This window comes from Erythrolamprus reginae, chromosome 8 (assembly GCF_031021105.1).
Source record: "Erythrolamprus reginae isolate rEryReg1 chromosome 8, rEryReg1.hap1, whole genome shotgun sequence".
Classification (NCBI taxonomy): Eukaryota; Metazoa; Chordata; class Lepidosauria; order Squamata; family Dipsadidae; genus Erythrolamprus; species Erythrolamprus reginae.
In genome coordinates, this window is record NC_091957.1 from 11,583,638 (window position 1) to 11,602,318 (window position 18,681).

Here is an 18,681-nt window from a genome sequence, read left to right on the forward strand (position 1 = left end):
ACTCTAATCTAGTTCTCTTCTATTCTAATACTCTTCTTTTTTCCTCTCCTCTTCTTCTATTCTGCAATTCAATTCTATTCTATTCCAATTTCTATTCTATTCTATTCTCTAGTCTAGTCTAGTTCTTGTTCCTGTTCTGTTCTATTCTTGTACTATTCTGTTCTAGTATTATCTGTTCTGTTCTATTCCTATTCTATTCCTATTCTATTCTCTTTTCCTCTCCTCTTCTTTCTGCAATTCAATTCTATTCTTTTCTGTTTCAATTTTTATTCTATTCTAATTTCTATTCTATTCTGTTCAAATTTCTATTTGAATTTCTATTCTATTCTATTCTATTGTATTCCAATTTCTATTCCATTCTGTTCTGTTCTATTCCAATTTCTATTCCATCCCATCCCATCCCATTCTGTAATTCTACTCTATTCTACTGTCCCTATTCCTATCCTATCCCACAGAAAGTAAGAGAAAACATTTACAGCAGGAACATTAATTCATTTATTCCTCCTCGCCTCCCTCTTATTGACTCTACTTGCCCCATGGTGTGTGGGCGTCTTTGCAAGACACCCACCCAATTTTGACACAAGACATTAATGTCACACAATACTGAAGAGAACCCAATGAGAAGGACAGAGAAGAAAAGGGATGGTTATGGACAGTTGCTGGAAATCACCCGCCATTTGGGCAACACAACATTCCAAACTTTGTTGCAAGTCACTTGATTTGCAGAATTACCCACAAACAAAACAAAACAAAAACCACAGTTGTAAAAACCACAGGATGTTAACAGCAGAAGGTAAATAATTTCTAAAACAATGTCACAGGAAGGGAAAAAAAATAGAAATAAATTTGGCTGTAGATGATACAATTTAAAAAACAAATTAACACTCCACTGAAGATCCTTTTAAAACAGGTTTAGGGAGAGCCTTAAGAATGACCTGATCTTTATTATCCAGAAATTTTTATTTACGTTGCATTTTCCTCCTTTTCTTTTGGATAACATCTAGGAACTCAACCTTACCTGTCCACGTAGAAAGGGAAACAGAACTTGGCCACCGTAGGCAGAATTTCCTGCAGAGAGAAGAGAAGGGGGAGAGGGGGGAGAGAGAGAAACAATTTAATCCTCCAAAGGGACCAATAAATCTTAACATTAACCACGCAGAAACACAAATCTTGCAAACGCTGCCCCGCAATAACCAGAGACAGATGAAGAGAAATATGCTTTATCAATTACACAGAAGGAGAAGAGCCAGCCAGTCAATCACGGGGGAAGAACAAACACGATCAAACTTCATTAAAAATGAAAAATTAATCAAGATTCACACATGGATAAGCGGTATGGGGGGGAGGCCTCCTGTGGCAACCTTGGGTAAGGGGGCGGGGACGATGGGCCTGGCCTAGGGCTAACTCGCCTCCAGGGAGACTTCCGACCCCAACATATGGCGAGCAGCAATACCACCAGGACCAACGAGTAGGATCTCTGGCCTCTTCCTCCACCTTTTCCTCTTCCTCCTCCTCCTCCTCCTCCCTCGTATCCTAGGAACCAGGTTGGCTAAGAGGTTGGCGAAAGAATAGAATGGAATTCTTTATTGGCCAAATGTGATTGGACACACAAGGAATTTGTCTTTGGTGCAGATGCTCTCAGTGTACATAAAAGAAAAGATAGGATAGGATAGGATAGGATAGAGAATTCTTTATTGGCCAAGTGTGATGGGACACACAAGGAATTTGTCTTTGGTGCAGATGCTCTCAGTGTACATAAAAGAAAAGATAGGATAGGATAGGATAGAGAATTCTTTATTGGCCAAGTGTGATGGGACACACAAGGGATTTGTCTTTGGTGCAGATGCTCTCAGTGTACATAAAAGAAAAGATAGGATAGGATAGGATAGGATAGGATAGGATAGGATAGAGAATTCTTTATTGGCCAAGTGTGATTGGACACACAAGGAATTTGTCTTTGGTGCAGATACTCTCAGTGCACATCAAAGAAAAGAAAAGATAGGATAGGATAGGATAGGATAGATAATTCTTTATTGCCAAGTGTGATTGGACACACAAGGAATTAGTGTTTGGTGCAGATGCTCTCAGTGTACATAAAGGAAGGGATAGGATAGGATAGGATAGGATAGGATAGAGAATTCTTTATTGCCAAGTGTGATTGGACACACAAGGAATTAGTGTTTGGTGCAGATGCTCTCAGTGTACATAAAAGAAAAGATAGGATAGGATAGGATAAGATAGGATAGGATAGGGAATTCTTTATTGGCCAAGTGTGATGGGACACACAAGGAATTTGTCTTTGGTCCAGATGCTCTCAGTGTACATAAAAGAAAAGTAAAGAAAGGATAGGATAGGATAGGGTAGGATAGAGAATTCTTTATTGGCCAAGTGTGATTGGACACACAAGGAATTTGTCTTTGGTACAGATGCTCTCAGTGTACATAAAAGAAAATATAGGATAGGATAGGATAGGATAGGATAGAGAATTCTTTATTGGCCAAGTGTGATTGGACACACAAGGAATTTGTCTTTGGTGCAGATGCTCTCAGTGTACATAAAAGAAAAGATACATTTGTGGTACAACACTTAATGATTGTCATAGGGCGTCAAATAAGCAATGAGGAAACAATCGATATTAATAAAAATCTTAAGGAGACAAGCAACAAGTTACAATCATACATTCATACAGATGGGTGATAGGAACGATGAGAAAAACTAGTAGTAATAGTAGTACAGACTTAGCAAATAGTTTGACAGTGTGGAGGGAACTATTTGTTTAGCCGAGTGAGGGCATTCGGGGAAAAACTGTCCTTGTGTCTAGTTGTTTTGGTGTGCAGTGCTTTGTAGCAACGTTTTGAGGGTAGGAGTTGAAACAGTTTAGGTCCAGGATGCGAGGGGTCAGTCAATATTTTCAATGCCCTCTTTTTGACTGGTGCAGTATCCAGGTCCTCAAAAGTACGTGTTTGCATGCGCGCCACCGTTGCACATGCGCACAGAATTAAAAAGAAATAAAATGGTGGTATCCGGGCGCACTATCACCGCTACCAGTTCTCCTAATCGTCGGCAGCTGCTACCGGTACGCCCAAATCGGGCCAAACTGGTAGCATTTTACCAGTGACTGGTTGTCTGTCATCGGCGCTACTGGTGCGCTCATGCTGATGGGTGCGCACATGTCCGGTGGGCAGGCGCGCACATGCGGGTGCAAGATTCAGTTTCTGAGCATGTGCAGGAAGTAAAATCTCGCGCATGGGTGCTTGTGCGCGGGAGATTTCGCCGCATGCACGGAAGCAAAAGAATGCCAAGAATCGGCGAAATCTCACATGCCCGAGCATCCTCGCGTGAGATTTTGCTTCCTACACATTTATTTATTTATTTTATTTTATTTATTTATTGGATTTATATGCCGCCCCTCTCCGCAGACTCGGGGCGGCTAACAACAGTAATAAAACAGCATATAATAATAATCCAATACTAAAAACAGTTAAAAACCCATTATTATAAAAACCAAACATACATACAGACATACCATGCATAAAATTGTAGAGGCCTAGGGGGAAGGAGTATCTCAATTCCCCCATGCCTGGCGGCAGAGGTGGGTTTTAAGCAGCTTATGAAAGGCAAGGAGGGTGGGGGCAATTCTAATCTCTGGGGGGAGCTGGGGGGCCGCCACAGAGAAGGCTCTTCCCCTAGGTCCCGCCAAGCGGCAGTTTGGTTGACGGGACCCAGAGAAGACCCACTCTGTGGGACCTAACTGGTCGCTGGGATTTGTGCAGCAGAAGGCGGTCCCGGAGATAATCTGGTCCGGTGCCATGAAGGGCTTTATAGGTCATAACCAACACTTTGAATTGTGTGCATGTACAAAAGCTGAATTGTGTGCATAGAAACATAGAAACATAGAAGTCTGACGGCAGAAAAAGACCTCATGGTCCATCTAGTCTGCCCTTATACTATTTTTTGTATTTTATCTTAGGATGGATATGTGTTTATCCCAGGCATGTTTAAATTCAGTTACTGTGGATTTATCTACCACGTCTGCTGGAAGTTTGTTCCAAGGACCTACTACCCTTTCAGTAAAATAATATTTTCTCATGTTGCTTTTGATCTTTCCCCCAACTAACTTCAGATTGTGTCCCCTTGTTCTTGTGTTCACTTTCCTATTAAAAACACTTCCCTCCTGGACCTTATTTAACCCTTTAATATATTTAAATGTTTCGATCATGTTCCCCCCTTTTCCTTCTGTCCTCCAGACTGCATGCATTGGAAATGCATAGGTGCATGCGCAGCGGACCGTCCATGCAGCAGCCCACTATTGCATTTCACCCCTGCTATATATATCATTTCTGATAAATACCGTATTTTTCAGAATATAAGATGAAACTTTTTCCTCCCTAAAAGAAGCTGATAATTTGGGTAATGTTTTGTACTCTAAATGTAGCTTTCCCCCCCCCCAGCTCTAACTAGCTGCTAACAATGTTCCCAGCTCTTACCCGCTTGCAAGCTCTTTCATTGTTACTCTCTGCGAAGAATGTTCTCCAAGCCCTAAGTCTCTGCAGGGTTTTCATTGCTCTAAATTGCTTCAAATAAGTTTCTTCCAGCCTTAACCATGTGCTAACACTGTTCCCAGCTCTTACCGGCTTGCAAGCTCTTTCATTGTTACTCTCTGTGAAGAATCTGAAGTTAGTGTTAATTGGGGGAAAGATCAAAAGCAACATGAGAAAATATTATTTTACTGAAAGAGTAGAACAAACTTCTAGCAAACGTGGTTGGTAAATCCACAGTAATTGAATTTAAACCTGCCTGGGATAAACATAGATCCATTGTAAGATAAAATACAGGAAATAGTATAAGGGCAAACTAGATGGACCATGAGGTCTTTTTCTGCCGTCAGTCTTCTATGTTTCTATGTTTCTATGAATGTTCTCCAAGCCCTAAGTCTTTGCAGGGTTTTTTCCCATTGCTCTACTTACTCGGAATGTTTCTTTCCAGGTGCTAATGATGTTCCCAGCTCCTACTGGCTTGCAAGCTCTTTGATTGTTACTCTCTCTGAATAAAGTTTTTTTAAAGCTCTAACCAGGGGATAAAATAATATGCTGGCTAAGGACGCTAGCCAGATGAATACCCACCCGTAAACACATTATTTTCCCTATTTTCCTGCCCCAAAACTAAGATGCATCTTATACTCTTATATTCCAAAAAAATACAGTAGTTGTCCAATCTCTTTTTTGAAAAGCTCCAGTGATGGAGCATTTACGATTTCTGGAGGCCAGCCATTCCAAGGACCAATTCTTTCTAAATGTCAGGATCTCCTCCGGTTCTACGTTGCTTCCCTCTTCAATTGGCTTCAAAGGAATTCATACTATTTCCTCTTTCATGCTATTTTACGCAAACAGAAGAGAAGGCTATTTTCTTCCGAAGATCTCTGTGCTTTAACCCTTCCTCGAATCCTGGATCAACACCCAAGTTTACTTCTTTTTATTTTTTTACATGCAGTTTCATGTTTTAACATTTTAATGAGCTCTGGGGGTGACAGGGAAAGATAAATCCATACCGAGCAGCCGCTATCCTTGACGCACAAAAGCTTGTGAGCTGCACTCCCCCAGGATCCAGCCCTACCGTCTCACCCCTGGCCCTCCGATATTTGCCACCTGGTTCAAATCCTGTCCCCCCCCACCTTCTCTGGTCCCCCTCCTTTTTATAATCAAAACACCGCTGACATTCGAATCCCAGGTGGGTCTTCTAAAAATCCCTTCCCATCGATCCCGCGGACGGCGGACATGTATCGGAGGCATTGATCGGGCTGGGTTGCAGCACCAAAGTTTTCAAAATAAATGAGCCGGGGGCGACAGACTGAAAAGCCATTCCCTCGGGACAGCCCGCCACCACCCTTAAGCCCACCAGTTTCTTTGCCGGAGGAGGAAAGGTCAACACAGCAAGTCGCAATTCTAGCTCAAGGAAGCAGCTCAAGACGAGGAGAAGAGGAGAAGCTCGCCGAGCCAAGGGGAATAGTTCATGTGTGATTAGGGGGAAAAAAATAACAGAATAACAGAATTGGAAGGAACCTTGTAAGTCATCTACTCCAATAGTCCAAGGATAGGCAAAGTTGGCTCTTCTATGACATGTGAAATTCAACTCACGAGAGCCATCGTGGAGCTTCCCAGATTCGCCCACGTTTCTACAACACTCCATGGCCTGCATTGGCTGCCGAACAGTTTCCGGTCACAATTCAAAGTGTTGGTCATGACTTTTAAAGCCCTACATGGCATTGGACCAGAGTACCTCCGGAACCGCCTACTATCGCATGAATCCCAGTGACCGATACGGTCCCACAGAGTTGGCTTTCTCCGGGTCCTGTCGACTAAACAATGTTGTTTGGCGGGCCCCAGGGGAAGAGCCTTCTATGTGGCGGCCCCGGCCCTCTGGAATCAACTCCCCCCGGAGATTAGAACTGCCCCCATCCTCCTTGTCTTTCGTAAACTACTCAAGACCCATCTATATCGCCAGGCATGGGGGAGTTGAGACACCTTTCCCCCAGGCTCTTTATATTTTATATTTGGTATGTATGTGTTGTTTGGTTTTTAAATATGATAAGGTTTTATATGTTTCTTTTTAATATTAGTTTTGTTTCGCCATAATATTGTTTTTTATTATTGTTGTGAGCCGCCCCAAGTCTTTGGAGAGGGGCAGCATACAAATCTAATAAATAATAATAATAATAATAATAATAATAATAATTATTATTATTATTATTATTATTATTATTATTATTATTATTATTATTATCATATTATTATCATGTTTGGTATGTATGTGTTGTTTGGTTTTTAAATATGATATGGTTTTATATGCTTCTTTTTAATATTAGTTTTGTTTCGCTATAATATTGTTTTTTATTATTGTTGTGAGCCGCCCCGAGTCTTCGGAGAGGGGCGGCATACAAATCTAATAAATTATTATGATTATTATGATTATTATGATTATTATTATTATTATCATCATCATCATCATCATCATTATCATCTCCCAGAATCCCTGAGCTAGCATGATTGGCTTAGGAATTCTGGGAATTGAAGTCCACAAGTCATAGAAGAGCCAACTTTGCCTAGCCCTAATCTAGTCCACCCAAGCAGGAGGTCCTACACCATTTCTGACAGATGATAGTCCAGTGTCTCTTGAAAGCTTCCAGCGATGAAGCTCCCCTACTGGTTCGGAAACATAAAATCTCTGCTAAACAAATAATTCCCGCACCACTGTCAAACTATTCACTAAGGGCACATTACTATTACTTTTCATCCTTCCTATCACCCATTTCCTGCCACTTATGACTGTATGACTGTAACTTGTTGTTTGCATCCTTATGATTTATATTAATATTGATTGTTTCCTGATTGCTTATTTGTACCCTATGACTATCATTGTTGTACTTCATGATTCTTGACACACCCTGGAAGGTGTCTTTGGGGACCTCTCGCAAGGTCTTCATCACGGCTGATTGGATCTCTTCTATGGACGAAAAACGTGCCTTGCCACAACGCGCTATGAGTCCACAAGTTCCTGGCCAAACACCAGGTGCCAATGCTGCCCCACCACCCCCAATAGTCCTGTTGTCACCCCAGCAGACTTCTTTTTGTTCCCAGCCCTGAAAGGAACCCATTTTTCATCCATAGATGAGGTCCAATCAGCCGTGACAAAGACCTTGCGAGAGGTCCCCGAAGACGCCTTCCAGGGCGCGTACTGGTCATGGCAGAGTCGCTGGAAAAAATGTGTAGAAGCCCAAGGACAGTACTTTGAAGAATTTTAAGTGTTTGTGCAAATCTGGGTCCCGTCGACTAAACAATGTCGGCTGGCAGGACCCAGGGGAAGAGCCTTCTCTGTGGCGGCCCCGACTCTCTGGAACCAGCTCCCCCCAAAGATTAGGATTGCCGCCACCCCCCTTGCCTTTCGTAAACTTCTTAAAACCCATCTCTGCCATCAGGCATGGGGGAACTGAGACATCTCCCCTTGCCTATGTAGTTTTATGTATGGTATGTTTGTGTGTATGCTTTTTAAATAATGGGGTTTTTAGGCTTTTAATGTTAAATTAAGTAATGATAGGGTTTTATATGTTTTTAATATTAGATTTGTTCCACTATTATATTGTTTTTATTGCTGTTGTGAGCCGCCCCGAGTCTTCGGAGAGGGGCGGCATACAAATCTAATAAATGAATGAATGAATGAATGAATGAATAAATAAATAAATAAATAGTTATTTAGACTTTTAATATTAGATTTGTTATTGTATATTGTTTTATCACTGTTGTGAGCCGCCCCGAGTCTTCGGAGAGGGGCGGCATACAAATCTAATTAATAATAATAATAATAATAATAATAATAATAATAATAATAATAAAAAAATCTGTTCAAATAAATTACTTTTAAAAAAAATTTGCATTACTTTTGGAACGCACCCTGTATATTCAACACGTGACAACTGACCCATATTTATGATGTTCATAACGATCCCCTTTTGTTACCGTCTGAGAAGCAAAGTCCACGGGGAATTGGTCATTGAACTTAACGGCGGCGGCAAGAAAGGGCGCGAAACAGGGCGAAACTCACTTAACTAATGTCTCCGTTTAGCGACGTAAATCCTGGACTCTGTTGTGGTCCTAAACTGAGGCCTACCTGTAATCCAGGCGGTTTCGATTTTTTTAACCATGCCGTTCACAAATGGTACGCAGATGGACAACTTTTAACCAGTGTGTGTGTCTGTGTCTGTGTCTGTGTGTGTGTGTGTGTAACTCTTGTTCATTACCGGTTTTGACAATCCTTGAATTTTTAAATTTAATTGGGCCTGGGCCTTCAAATCCTACCCCCTAAGGCCAGCAGTCCTTTCAATCCAGCTCTCGGGCATTACTCAGCGGAAAGGCTGCGATCTCCCTGAGGTTTCGTCCCCGATTACAACGCAAGCCAAAGCAGAAATAATGGCCCTGCCTTGAATTCGGCGCTCGGTGGCCCTCCTCCTGGGAACCCTGAGCTGGCAGATGCGATCTTAGAAATCCATGCTGGATTTGCAAAGAAAAGCGACCGGCAGGGCCTGCCCAGCCCTCCTTTATGGTACTGTGGCAGACACACATAAAAAACCCAAAATGGTTAAACACACACATATTTTTCTTTCTCTCTCTCTCTCTCTCTCTTGCTCTTTTTCTCTCTCTCTCTTCTCTTGCTGCCTCTTTCTTTCTCTTTTTCTCTCTCTTTTTCTTTCCCTCCTCTCTTTTTCTCTCCTCCTTCTGTCTTTCTCACTCTCTTCTCTCTCTTCTATCTTTCTCACTCTCCTCTCACTCTCCTCTCATTTCTGTCTTTCTCTCTTTTCTCTCTCTCTCCTCTCTTCTCTCTCTCTCTCTCTCACTCTCCTCTCGTTCTTTCTTTCTCTCTCCTATTTCTTTCCTCTCTCCCTCTTTTCTGTCCTTCTCGCTCTCTTCTTTCTCTTGCTCTCTCTTTGTTTTTCTATTTCTCCCCCTCCCTCTTCTGTCTCTTTCTTTCTGTCTTTTTCTCTTTTTTTCTCTTTCTCTCTTCTGTCTCTTACTCTCACTCTCAGTCCTCTCTTTCTCATTTTCCTCTCATTTCTTTCACTCTCTTTCTCTCACTCTCCTCTCTTTCTCTCTTTTTTCTCTCTTCTCTATTTCTCTTCTGTCTTCTTTTTTATAAAGTTTTTTCTTTTCCTCTTTCTTTTCTTTTTCTCTTCTGTCTTCTGTCTTTCTATCCTCTGTTTCTCTCTCTTCTTACTCTTACTCTCACTCCTCTCTTTCTCATTCTCCTCTCTCTTCTCTCTCTCCTCTCTTTCTCTTTTCTCTCATTCCTTTCTCTTCTGTCTTCTCTGTCTTTCTCTCCTCTCTCTTTCTGTTTTTCTCTCTCTCTTCTGACTCATACTCTCACTCTCACTCCTCTTTTTCATTCTCCTCTCCCTCTCTCATTTCTTTCTCTCTTTTCTCTCCTCTCTTTCTCTCTTTTCTCTCATTCCTCTCTTTCTCTTCTGTCTTCTCTGTCTTTCTCTCTTCTCTTTCTGTTTCCCTCTCTTTTCTGTCTCATACTCTCACTCCTCTCTTTCTCATTCTCCCCTCCCTCTCTCATTTCTTTCTCTCTCTTTTCTCTCACTCTTCCCTCTTTCTCTCTCTTCTGTCTCTTCTCTTTGTCTTTCTCTCTCTTCTCTCTTGCTCTCCTCTCTTTCTTTCTCTTCTCGTTCTTTCTCTCCTCTCTCTTGTTTCTGTCTTTTGCTCTCTTCTCTCTCTGTTTTTGTTTCTCTCTTTCTGTTTCTCTGTTTTTCTCTTCTCTTCTCTCCCTCCCTCCCTTTCTACCTCTCTCTCTCTCTCTCCATGTATATATAAACCAAACCCATTATGAAAAGGAGGCTAGTATTTCTGTTTCATGTCACTCTAAAAAAAAGATTAGCAAAATAGGGGCAACCCTTGCCAACATCCCGAACACAAAAACGTATGCCACAATTAACAAGTTGGCCTCCGAGCTTCCCTTGCAAAGCCCGCCTTGAAAACCTGCATTGCAATGGAGTTAAATTGTGGTTTAAATCGACTTGATATAAATCAAATCCACTCTGAGTTCACACATGCACGCATGGTATTTGCAACCGTCATTAAAGAAAGCGAATGCAGAATGCCTCCTTATATTCTGGAATGCAGATTTTTCTAGCATACATAAAGATAATAAAGAGAGACTTCCAAAACAGAGTTCTTCAAACTTCCCAAGTTGGCAACCCAGAGCGAGGGGGGCCCGAGAAGGGGATGGTTTTGTGGGAGGGGCAGGCACATGAGTGCGAGTGTGCCCACCAGAGCACCCGTTGCTCACGTGGGTGGGGCCACGAGCTCCTGTGATGCTCCCACGAGGGGGCAGCGAGCGCCCGCAGGTTGTCCTAAAAGACCCCCTAAATTAGAAACCATTGGCACTCTGTAGTTCAGGGGTGTCAAACTCGATTTCATTGAGGGCCACATCAAAGTTTTGTTTGACCTCAGGGGGACGTGGCAACTTGCCATCATTCATGTTGGGGTGCACCTGTGGCGGCCCAAGCGATGTGCCAGCGAAAACGGGCTCCCTAGGTCCGTTTTTTGCGACAACAGCCTCCTGCAGGCCTCAACCAGCAAAAATGGTACTTGGAAGTGCTGCCCGTGGCCCCCGCGAGCTCCATTTTCACTGACAGAGGCACCCCAGGGCTGGTCCTTCACTGTTTCCAGAACAGTCCAGCGGGCCAGATCTAAGCACCCGGCAGGCCAGATCCAGCCCCTAGGGCCTTGAGTTTGACACCCCTGCTGTAGTTAAACCAACATTTATGGATTTAAAAGGGGATTGCCAACAGGGTGCAGAAGTTGGTGATAAATTAACGGCTTGCCACACTAACTATAGAACAGTGTTTCCCAACCTTGGCAACTTGAAGATATCTGGACTTCAACTTCCAGAATTCCCCAGCCAGCATTCGCTGGCTGGGGAATTCTGGGAGTTGAAGTCCTAATATCTTCGAGTTGCCAAGGTTGGGAAACACTGCTATAGAAGACCTGATGTTTATGGGAACTCTGGAGGGGTGATTTTCAGGAGGCAGCAGATGCAGCCACAAAGCATTCTTTCGAGGGGTTCAAGGCCATCCTATGCCCACCCACCTGGGCGGAAGCGGAAGGCGGACCGGCCACATTGGCACAATCTGAGTGGGCAACGTGACAAGTTTGTGGGTGGGCGACAAGGGATTCGAACTTGAGGAGCACTTTGACTCGGACTCTGATTTAATTTGGATGCTACCTGGAACCTTAACACGGATATATATTCTTCCTTTCATATATCTTCTCCTCTATTTTTACATATTATCTTTATATATATCACTTCATGTCTATTCTCTTCCATATGTATTGTGTATTGGACAAATGAATGAATAAATAAAATAAAATAGAAAGAACGAGGTGGGGAGGGGACGTGAAGGACAGCTTAGTGGCTCTCTCTCCTCGCCCCCCCCTTGCATAAATATTCAGAAGGAAGCTTAGAGGTCGCGGTGCCCCCCACTCTCTTTCGTCTCCCGAAGTCCGCATAGAATTGCCAAGAACAAAACTAACGAGGAGAGCAGATGTTAGACAATGCAGCTGAGAGCCCCCTCCCCTCCCTCTCTTCCTCTCCTCCTTCCCCCCCAACCTTTCATCCCCTTCCCCTTTTCTGCGACGCCCCCCCCCCCCAGTTAGGTCATTCAAGGATTGCTCCTATAGGTAACATAGAAACATAGAAACATAGAAGTCTGACGGCAGAAAAAGACCTCATGGTCCATCTAGTCTGCCCTTATACTATTTTCTGTATTTTATCTTAGGATGGATATATGTTTATCCCAGGCATGTTTAAATTCAGTTACTGTGGATTTACCAACCACGTCTGCTGGAAGTTTGTTGCAAGTGTCTACGGCTCTTTCAGTGAAATAATATTTTCTCATGTTGCCTTTGATCATTCCCCCAACTAACATCAGATTGTGTCCCCTTGTTCTTGTGTTCACTTTCCTATTAAAAACACTTCCCTCCTGAACCTTATTTAACCCTTTAACATATTTAAATGTTTCGATCATGTCCCCCCTTTTCCTTCTGTCCTCCAGAGTCCAGACTATACAGATTGAGTTCATTAAGTCTTTCCTGATACGTTTTATGCTTCAGACCTTCCACCATTCTTGTAGCCCGTCTTTGGACCTGTTCAATTTTGTCAATATCTTTTTATAGGTGAGGTCTCCAGAACTGAACACAGTATTCCAAATGTGGTCTCACCAGCATTCTATATAGCGGGATCATAATCTCCCTCTTCCTGCTTGTTATGCCTCTAGCTATGCAGCCAAGCATCCTACTTGCTTTCCCTACCGCATGACTGCACTGCTCACCCATTTTGAGACTGTCAGAAATCACTACCCCTAAATCCTTCTCTTCTGAAGTTTTTGCTAACACAGAACTGCCAATACAATACTCAGATTGAGAACTCCTTTTCCCCCAAGTGCATTATTTTACATTTGGAAACAAGGTACTACATTCTGAGCGACAATGACAAGCCACCTTCTTCTCCAAAACTCCTAAACTTCCCGATCAAGGAGCCTTAAGCAAATTCTGCTTCTCTCTAGTCCCCCCCTCCTCTCCGAAGAAGTTACCCCACCCCTTAAAAAGGGGGGGAGGAGGAGAGAAAAGGCCTTTGCTAAGCAGGCAGGGGAAGGTGGCCGGAGTCCTCGATTTTTCATTTCTGCAGGATCGGGGGGGGGGGGGGGGTTGCCTCGGGGCCAGGCTCTGTGTTTTAACAGAGGATGCGTCCCCCCCTCCTCCAGACAGTTGGGATTAGTCAAGCTTCTTTAGCTAAACTCAGAAACCAAGGCTGTCTCGGGGAAGGTAGGGCAGATCGAGCTGCCATTGAGGTCCCAGCTGCTGCCTTCCTTCATCCCCCTAAACAGCTGGAGAGCCGGGGTCGCTAACTTGGCCACCCGGGCCCGGCTATTCTGTGCCTAAGTCCAAAATCAGAGGCAGCTCAAAAAAAAAAAAAAGAGCTTTGGTAATGCTGTAATGAAGGGGCTGCAGGAGAAGGATTTTTTGGGGGGGTTGGGGGGGGGGGTGTTATCCAAGCACAACGGGGAAGGGGTTGAATGGAAGGGAATTTGGAATTAGATTAGAATTAGGATGAAATATAGAACAGGTAATAGGACAAAACACAGAACGGGTTAGAAGAATTAGAATGAGAATAGAATTTATTTATTTTAATTTATTTATTAATTAGATATCTATGCTGCCCTCTTCCTTGAACTCAGAGCGGATAGAATGGAATGGAATGGAATAGAATAGAATAGGGAATAGAATAGAATAGAATACGTAATAGAATAGAATAGAATAGGGAATAGAATACGTAATAGAATAGGATAGAATAGAATAGGAAATGGAAGGGAAGGGAAGGGAAGAGAAGATAGAAGGGTAGGGTAGGGTAGGGTAGGGAAGGGACGGGAAGGGAAGATAGAAGGGAAGGGAAGGGAAGATAGAAGGGGAGAGGAGAGGAAAGGAGAGGAGAGGGAGAGGAGAGGAGAAGACTAAAAGGGGAATGGAGGGGAGAGGAGATAGAACATATAATAGAATAGAATAGATAACAGAACAGTTTATTGGCCAAGTATGATAGACACGCAAGGAATTTGCCTCCAATGCAGAAGCTCTCAGTGTACATACATAGGTGAAGGTTTCAGGTAGAGGTTTTCCATGCTGATGGACTCCACTTGTGGGTTTTAGTATAGAACCGTTTGGAGCAGAAAACAGTCCATTCTCAACTTCTGACTATCTGTTCAACATGTAAGCTACTCCAAATGCAGACATCTCCACTATTTTAACTGCAAAGGAAACCTGCAGCGGATTAAACCTACGTCTCAATTTAAAACCTGCAGCCTGGTTCTATAATTAATTGCTTAAGAAGATTGTAATACATTGGAATTAAGAAAGATGTGAGTCTAGATAAACTACTACAGTAATGAACAAGTGATGTATTAACACAGAAGATGCATCAATACGCAACACTGCTAAATGAATATCTCACTGTTTATGTTTTGTTTTGTTATGTTATGTTAATGTTATGTGGTGGGTTTTTTGAATGTTTGAGTTGTATATATGTATATTTGTATTTTAAGTTTTTTTAAAACTGTTCAATAAAAATATTTTAAAAGGAGAAGGAGAGAGATGGAAAGATGGATGGATAGATGGATATCTATCATCTTATATTATTATCTTTATATCTATAATCTATCTATCTATCCATCCATCCATCCATCTATTTATCATCTTATATTGTTATCTTTATATCTATCATCTATCAATCTATCTTGTAACCTACCTCTCTCTCACTCACTCTGACTCACTCATCTATCTATCTATCTATCTATCTATCTATCTTATATTGTTATCTTTATATCTATCTATCTATCTATCTATCTATCATCTTATATTGTTATCTTTATATCTATCATCTATCTATCTATCTTGTAACCTACCTCTCTCTCACTCTGACTCACCTATCTATCTATCTATCTATCTATCTATTGTCTTATATTGTTATCTCTATCTATCTATCTATCTATCTATCATCTTATATTGTTATCTTTATATCTATCTATCTATCTATCTATCATCTTATATTGTTATCTTTATATCTATCTATCTATCTATCTATCATCTTATATTGTTATCTTTATATCTATCTATCTATCTATCTATCTATCTATCATCTTATATTGTTATCTTTATATCTATCATCTATCTATCTATCTTGTAACCTACCTCTCTCTCACTCTGACTCACCTATCTATCTATCTATCTATCTATCTATCTATCTATCCATCCATCCATCCATCCATCCATCCATCCATCCATCCATCCATACATACATACATACATACATACATACATACATCAGACCATCCATCCATCCATCCATCCAAGGTGGGCTCCTGCTAAATCTGGCTCTTTGTTTTTTGGTGGGTTTTTTGGCAGCTTTCTCCCGAAGGAATTATGCAGCTCTTATTTGTAGCCTGTTTAAAATTCCTTAATTATGCCAATTACAACTTTAAACTGGATTTTTATTTCTGAATAATTTAATTAGCCTTTTGAGAGGCTAAGTACCTTTTCTGGAGTGTCTGGGAAATGCATTGTTTTTATTTGACTTTGTTTTGTTTTTGCTCTGTGTGCGTGTGTGTACGGAATGTGTGTTTTAGCAAGTCCTCCATCACAGCCCCTTAGGCTTTGAAAACACCCCAGTGTGCAGATACCCACAAGGGCACACCCGCTCTTCTCTAAGTGTCTGTCTGTTTCTGTGTTTGTTTATTTGTTTGTGTGTTTGTTTGCTTGTTTGTTTGTTTGTTTGGAGATGGCTGGATGCAAATTCTAGGTGAGTCAGAAGCTTGTCCCATAGCAATCAACAACCGGACATGTTGGCAACTTGCATTATTATTATTATTATTATTATTATTATTATTATTATTATTAATTAGATTTGTATGCCGCCCCTCTCCGAAGACTCGGGGCGGCTAATAACAATATAAAAAGACAATGTAAACAAATCTAATATAAAAAACAATCTAAAAAACCCCCAATTTAAAGAACCACTCATACATACAAACATACCATGTATAAATTCTATAAGCCTAGGGGGAAGTGAAATTTCAATTCCCCCATGCCTGACGACAGAGGTGGGTTTTAAGGAGCTTGCGAAAGGCAAGGAGGGTGGGGGCAACTCTGATATCTGGGGGGAGCTGGTTCCAGAGGGTCGGGGCCACCACAGAGAAGGCTCTTCTCCTGGGTCCCGCCAAACGACATTGCTTAGTTGACGGGACCCGGAGAAGGTCAACTCTGTGCATGCCCACAACTGTGTGTTGCAGTAGTGAGTTTTGCTTACTTTCGCTACTGGTGTGGAACTGTGAGCACACACGCATATGCATGCTCACTTTGCTCATGTGTGGCGCTTCTGCACAGATTGCCTGTGATGTTATCCGGGCGGGTGGGCGGAGCCTCTCGCCTCTACCAGTTTGCCCAAAACGGGGTGAATCGGTAGCAACCCACCACTACAGGGGGACATAGAAACATAGAAGATTGACGGTAGAGAAAGATCTCCGGATCCATCTAGTCTGCCCTTATACTATTTCCTGTATTTTATCTTCGGATGGATCTATGGTTAATCCCAGGCATGTTTAAATTCAGTCACTGTGGATTTCCCAACCACGACTCCTGGAAGTTTGCTCCAAGCATCTACTACTCTTTCAGTCAAATAATATTTTCTCACGTTGCTTCTCATCTTTCCCCCAACTAACCTCAGATTGTGCCCTCTTGTTCTTGGGTTCACTTTCCTATTAAAAACACTTCCCTCCTGAACCTTATTTAACCCTTTCACATATTTAAATGTTTCGACCGTGTCCCCCCTTTTCCTTCTGTCCTCCAGACTATACAGATGGAGTTCATGAAGTCTTTCCTGATCGGCTTTATGCTTAAGACCTTCCATCATTTTTGTAGCCCGTCTTTGGACGCGTTCGATTTGATCCACATCTTTTTGTAGGTGAGGTCTCCAGAACTGAACACAGTATTCCAAATGGGGTCTTACTGGTTCTTAAAAAGAGACAAAACAAATCTTGAACACCCGGTTCTTAACTAGAAAAGTTCTTTAAGTAGAGGCGTTCTTAAGTAGAGGTACCACGGTACTTGCCATTCATACCGATTCATACACATGGTCAAAATAGTGGTTGATTTAGGGGGCCCCAGGACTTCCGGCATAGCCAGATCTTCATGGCCTTATGGAAAAGCAGCAGGGTGGGGGCCTTATGGACCTTGGGGAGGCAGTTGGTTCCATAGAAGGCAAGTGGAACCCACCCTTGCATTGCTGGTATTCTTGGTGTAGCTGACTATATCAGGCGATAATTCAACAGGGAGCACCGAGTGACTCACAGATAAAGTTATTCAAGAGGGAAGTTGGAATAAGAAGGCCAAGCTGTGCTTTGAGAGTGATTCACACCGCCGTAGGATTTTCTTCCCTGCTTCCCCCACCCTTTTTTTAACTTTTAGAGGACTAGAAACCAGGAAGGCAAAGCTGATTGCCCACGGCTGACTAAGCTAGAGGGTCTTACAGGAGGATGCAGCAGCTGATCTGAGAAAGCCTCAGTTAATCAGCAAATAAAAGAGAAATTCGGTCAGGAAAGCCGGTGTGAACGGAGGTGGGGGACATCCAAAGCCTTCTCAATTAAGTTCGTAAAAATCCATAAAATGCAACTAATGAAATAGAGCCTGTGTTTTCTGTCTGTGTGTGTAGATACATGATTTGACACAAAAAACATGTAACCCTTCCCTGGTACAGAGCTGAAGGGATTGGATGCTGTAGCCTAGAGGTTAATTCTCTGCCTTACAAGGCCAAGGTTGCAAGTTCAAGTCCCAGTGAGGGTATGGCTAGCTGATGAGGCCAGAATAAGGCCGAAATAGATCTATCCCAGTCTCCCTTAATTTTCAAATTCAGCAAAAACATGTGACATACATACATACATACATACATACATACATATATGACGGTCTTGGTATATTCGGGTTTCTTCCCGTGTAGGATTTAGAGATTTCTGGCGACGTTTCGACGAGGTCCCACTCGTCATCTTCAGGCTGGTGCTTCTGTCCTTGTTCTAGGACGAACATGGTGAGACCTGAGCTGCCTTCCCTCTATAAATACTGGTGGGTGGGTGGGTGTATTTATAGAGGGAAGGCAGCTCAGGTCTCGCTGTGTTCGCCCTAGAACAAGGACAGAAGCACCAGCCTGAAGATGATGAGTGGGACTTCGTCAAAACGTCGCCAATGTCGGTTGGCAGCGCCTAGGGGTAGAGCCTTCTCTGTGGGGGCCCCAGCCCTCTGGAATCAGCTCCCCCTGGAGATTCACACTGCCCCCACCCTCCTCTCTTTCCGTAAAAGTTTAAAGACCCATTTATGCCACCAGGCTTGGGGCCATCAGATCCTAGCCCCCTGATCAACGAATGTTTAGTATGTTTGGTTGAGTGAACGGTGATTAATGGTTTTTTAAAATTATATTAGAGTTTTTAAGGTTTTTTAGCCATATTAATTGGATTTTTAGATGTATTGTTATGTTGTTCTGATATGTTGTGAGTCACAGAGAGGGGTGGCAATTAATAAATAATAAATAATATAG

At 42.4% G+C, this 18,681-nt stretch overlaps 1 protein-coding gene across 2 annotated transcripts in view; it reads right to left on the reverse strand.

Annotated features, from left to right (window-relative positions):
* The window catches only part of DENND1A (DENN domain containing 1A), a 235,816-nt gene that overhangs the window by 152,299 nt on the left and 64,836 nt on the right, over positions 1-18,681 (reverse strand). For both annotated transcript variants that reach the window (XM_070758843.1, XM_070758844.1), the window contains exon 4: positions 1,019-1,068. In XM_070758843.1, coding sequence (XP_070614944.1) covers positions 1,019-1,068 — 50 coding nt within the window. The remainder of the gene's footprint in view (positions 1-1,018; positions 1,069-18,681) is intronic.